This window comes from Gymnogyps californianus, chromosome 2, assembly GCF_018139145.2.
Source record: "Gymnogyps californianus isolate 813 chromosome 2, ASM1813914v2, whole genome shotgun sequence".
Lineage (NCBI taxonomy): Eukaryota > Metazoa > Chordata > Aves > Accipitriformes > Cathartidae > Gymnogyps > Gymnogyps californianus.
The window spans coordinates 100,143,291-100,147,491 of NC_059472.1; the positions used below are offsets into that span (position 1 = coordinate 100,143,291).

The 4,201-nt window shown below is 63.2% G+C and overlaps 1 protein-coding gene across 2 annotated transcripts; it reads left to right on the forward strand.

The window, feature by feature from the left end:
• The first annotated feature begins 1,793 nt into the window (after window positions 1-1,793).
• On the forward strand, window positions 1,794-3,341 carry ID4 (inhibitor of DNA binding 4). 2 transcript variants are annotated; one of them, XM_050892402.1, is made up of 2 exons: window positions 1,794-2,398; window positions 3,117-3,341. In XM_050892402.1, exons 1-2 carry the CDS (start codon window positions 1,997-1,999, stop codon window positions 3,159-3,161), a joined length of 447 nt encoding a protein of 148 aa, XP_050748359.1. In that variant the 5' UTR covers window positions 1,794-1,996; the 3' UTR covers window positions 3,162-3,341. The 2 variants fall into 2 exon arrangements, with proteins under 2 accessions (XP_050748359.1, XP_050748360.1); XM_050892403.1 differs by having other exon boundaries at window positions 1,794-2,405; window positions 3,117-3,185.
• Window positions 3,342-4,201: the final 860 nt, after the last annotated feature.

Consider the following 4,201-nt stretch of genomic DNA (forward strand, 5'->3'; position numbering starts at 1 on the left):
GGACTCTGGGAAACAGACAAAGTGTAACCATAGTGTATGCTTTCAGGCCCATATATATTTCCACCTCGTGAGACTTGGAGACTGCAGGGAGTGGAGTTTCACAGAATAAAAGCAATGACTGTGGCAGAACTGCGATCATCCAGCCCATAGCTAATGGCAATACATCTTCCCATCACATCATCATGATGTAGCATACAAATCTAGACCTCAGTCAGACAAAGATTTACACCACGCACTTAGATTTTGTGCCGAGAGGAGCCCAACTGCCATGGATGGCACTGGTAATGTGGGACAAAATAAGGAAAACAAGACTGTGAGTATTTGTAAGCAGAGCCTCAAAACATATGTTTTTAAAGGGTGAGAGAGAATGAAAGTGTGCTTCATTATACGCTTCAGATGATCCAGTCTCACCGCTCATTCAAGTTCTGGGTTTGACAGCTTCCCACTGTATCCTTTATATATCACCCGTTGTGACTAAGCATTGAGGGGACATGCAATCATTAATCACCATTATGGATTTCTTCCCTTCTGTTGGGTTTGACTTACAAGCTTAGGGGCAGATCCTGCAGCCTTTACTCCTTCCTGCAGTCCTTTGCCCAAGCAATCAGCCCTACTTCACCCACAGAGAGCTCGAAGCGCTGCAGCATCTGCAGGATCGGGCGCTGAGTTTCTTACACCGGCGTCCCATTCAAATATGCAATGCCTTTTAATCCTTAGCAGGAATTAACAGGAAGTTTGAACGCTGCATTATTAAATTAAAAGGTTACAATCTGCCACAAGATGACTTAAGCAGGACTCAGGGGTATGTATCTGTTAATTTTAATGCTCTGTCTCAAAGTACAGAACTCTGGACATTTCCAGCATCATATTTAAAACATGGTACATTTACTAATACGTGATCTGGTGCATTAATGGACCAAATTAAGTTACAGGTATGAATTTTACATAAAACGGATTAATATTATATGTCATGGAGGAATTTTAAATACTCCATCTCCATGCATTTTTAATAGTTATGTGCTCTAATTTAACGTTCCCAGGCATTGCTTTGCTTGAAGTCCCTAAACCCTCCTCCTTCCCTCTCCCCCCCCCCGCCCCCGTGAAGTTTTGCTTGGGATTTTCCCTGCCTTTAAACCGGCGTCCCGAAGTCCCTCAAAATATGTGTAAAGCCGGGCTGGGTCTCCGACAGCGAGAGGATAAAAACGCGTTTCACGACCCGAGGAGATGCCACCCCTCCCGGGGGGGCGGGCAGCCGCCTTCCTCCGGGCCGGCGGCGGGGAGCGGCGCCGGTCGCGCAGGGCTGCGCTCGCCCCCGCGGAGCTGCGCGCCGGACCGCGGGGGCGGCGCCGGGAGCCGCTGGGCGGCGGGTTCCGCCTGCATTCCCGCAGTCCTTCCTCCCCGGGACCGCCTTCCTCCTCGTCCTCGTCCTCCTCCTCCTCCGCCACCACCGCCGCCGCCGCCGCCTCCTCCTCCTCCTCCTCCCCCCGGGGGAGCGCCAGCCGCCCGCCCCCTCCAGCAGCGCCGCCGCACCCCCAGCCCCGCCGCCATTGGCCGGCGCCGCGTTCCAGGGGGGGACGCGGCACCCTGATTGGCTGCGGCGCGGCACCGCGGCGCCCCCCCGCTCCCCGCGCCGCGCTCGCCTTGCCCCGCCGCGGCGGCTCCCCCGCCTCCCCCCGGCGCCGCCCGCCGCGCCCCGCCCGCGCCCCGCGCTATATAGCGGGCGGCGCGGTCAGCGGCGGCGGTAGAGGCGGTCGCGGTTGTAGCTGAGCAGCCGGGAAGGGGGAGAGGTTTTTTTTCTTGGCGGTGCCGCTGTTGTCGCGCGGCCCTGCGAGCACCTCTCGTTACGTCCCCGGTGGGGAGCCGCCTGTAACGACAGCAAGGCTGCGGCCGTGCCCCGCTCCCGTTGCGTTGCGGGCGGTGCGTGCGCGGCTGCCCGAGGTCGCAGGAGGCGGCAGCGGTGGTGGTGAGGGAGGTCTCCCTCCCTCCCTGCGGCACCATGAAAGCCGTGAGTCCCGTCCGGCACCCCAGCCGCAAGGCGCAGCCCGGCGTGGCGGGCGGCGGCGGGGGACACCCGGCCCTGCGGTGCCTGGCCGAGCACAGCGGCTGCAAGGGGGGCCCGCCGTCGGGCGAGGAGCCGGCGGCGCTGTGCCTGCAGTGCGATATGAATGACTGTTACAGCCGGCTGAGGAAGCTGGTGCCCACCATCCCGCCCAACAAGAGGGTCAGCAAAGTGGAGATCCTGCAGCATGTCATCGACTACATCCTCGACCTGCAGCTGGCTCTGGAGACGCACCCGGCGCTGCTCCGGCAGCAGCAGCAGCAGCCGCCCGCCCTGCACCCGGGCAGCTGTCCCGCGGGCACCCCCAGGACCCCGCTGACAGCCCTCAACACTGACCCGGTAAGAGGTGCGTGCCACGCCAGCCCGGAGTTCGGGGTGCGGAGCGGGGAGGAGGGTAGCGGCATGGCCCGGCCGTCAGCGCCGGCCGCCGTGGGAGCGCCCCGGTGATGCTTCGCCGCTGCCAGCCCCGTGGCTCTGCCGAAGGGCCGCAGCCCCCGGAGGGGACGGGGCGGACGGGCGCAGAAACGCCCCGGTAGTGCGCGCCTGCATCCCCTCGGTGCCGGCAGGCACCCGCACGGTGTTTACCGTGTAATTACAGCCTCTCGAGGGAGTAGCTGTAATCAGCGTGTTTGCACACACGGGAGCAGACGCGGTGCTCCTGCGCTTCCCAGCCCTCCGCGGAGTGTAGCGATTGTGAGCGGGTTTGGGGGCTGTGCACATCCAACGCCCTCGGCGCAGCGTCCTTTAGGGGGGAAACGGGGAGCGGCGTGCCCCGGCAGCCCCGTGCCCCCGGGGCTCCCCCCCCCCCCCCGCGCCCGGGCGTGCCGGGCCCGGCGCTGGGCGCCCGCCTGCCGGGAGCGCTGCCGCGGCCCCCTCTGCTCTGTCCCCCCGGGCTGGTGCCCGCCTGCGCACCCCCTGCAGCCGGGGACTCCCGGGAGCGCTCTCCCGGCCGGGCTGGGGCAGTGCCCCGTATACGGAGGGGGGGTCTGGGGAGTGAGGGGAATCTCCCGTGTCCTTTCCCCCCACCTCTAACTTGCCGTGTTTCGTTGCTGCGCAGGCTGGCTCTGTTAACAAGCCGGGGGACAGCATCCTCTGCCGCTGACCGCCGCTCCCCAGGTGAGTGCCGGGCGGGCGCGGGGCCGCGGCGGCGGCGGGGGGAGCGCAGCCCTCCGGGGCGCAGCGCCCGGGCTCGGCGGGGCCGCACCGCCTCCCGCCGGGAAGCCTGCCGAAGGGGGACCTGAGCCCGGCGAGAAATATTTGCAGGAGGCTTTGGGGTTTTATTTTTAATTACCGGGTGGTTATTTTATTTTCTTTAATTACCGGGTGGTTTTTTTTTTTTTCCCAAACACCGCCTCCCCCCCCCCCCCCCCCCCCCCCCCCCCCCCCCCCCCCCAAGCGCTTCTGGCTGCGGCGTGCAGCTGCGCATCCCTCCGCCTGGCCCAGCCTGGGAGCTGCGGTTGTTGTTTGACCTGGTTTGTTTTGGGTTGTTGATCAAGCATGTCTTGTGTTTTGTTGGTGGCGCCAGTCGGTCTGGAGCGGAGCGGTTCACACACCCCCTCTATTCATTCCTCTCCCACAGGTGTGCGGCGGCGCCGCGCCGCGCAGAGGCACCGCGGGGGGCGGGCGGCGGCGGGGCGGGGGGGGGGACGGGGGGGACGGGGACGCCCGGCCCGGCCCGACCCGGCCCCGCCGCACCGGAGGAAGGAGCCATCCAACCCCCCGAGCAGTTCCCATGCTTCATCCCGGCAGAGCCAGCCTTTTCACCGTTTTGCACGTCCGTAGCGGTCCCGTCCCCCGCGTCGTCCCCCGTCCCCTCGTCCCCCCCCGCCCCCCTCCCCCGTCCCCGTCTCTTCTCTTCGCTTCCGACCAGATGTGAGCGGTGTGTCCCGCGGGGGCAGGAGGTTGTCGGACTCGAGCAGGAAAAGTTGCGACTCTGCCCCGGGATAGAGGACCGAGCCTAAACCAGACTTTAGAAGCGTTGTAACTCTTAAGGGACCGAGCAGCTGAATCTTGAAGCTTTACTAATCTACCAGAGCATTTGTAGATATATTTGACATCTATTGTTTAAAATAGATGGATTTTATTGGGGCCCAGGGAACTTTCTTCTCCCTGCAGGAATGTTACATATTGTATAGATAAATG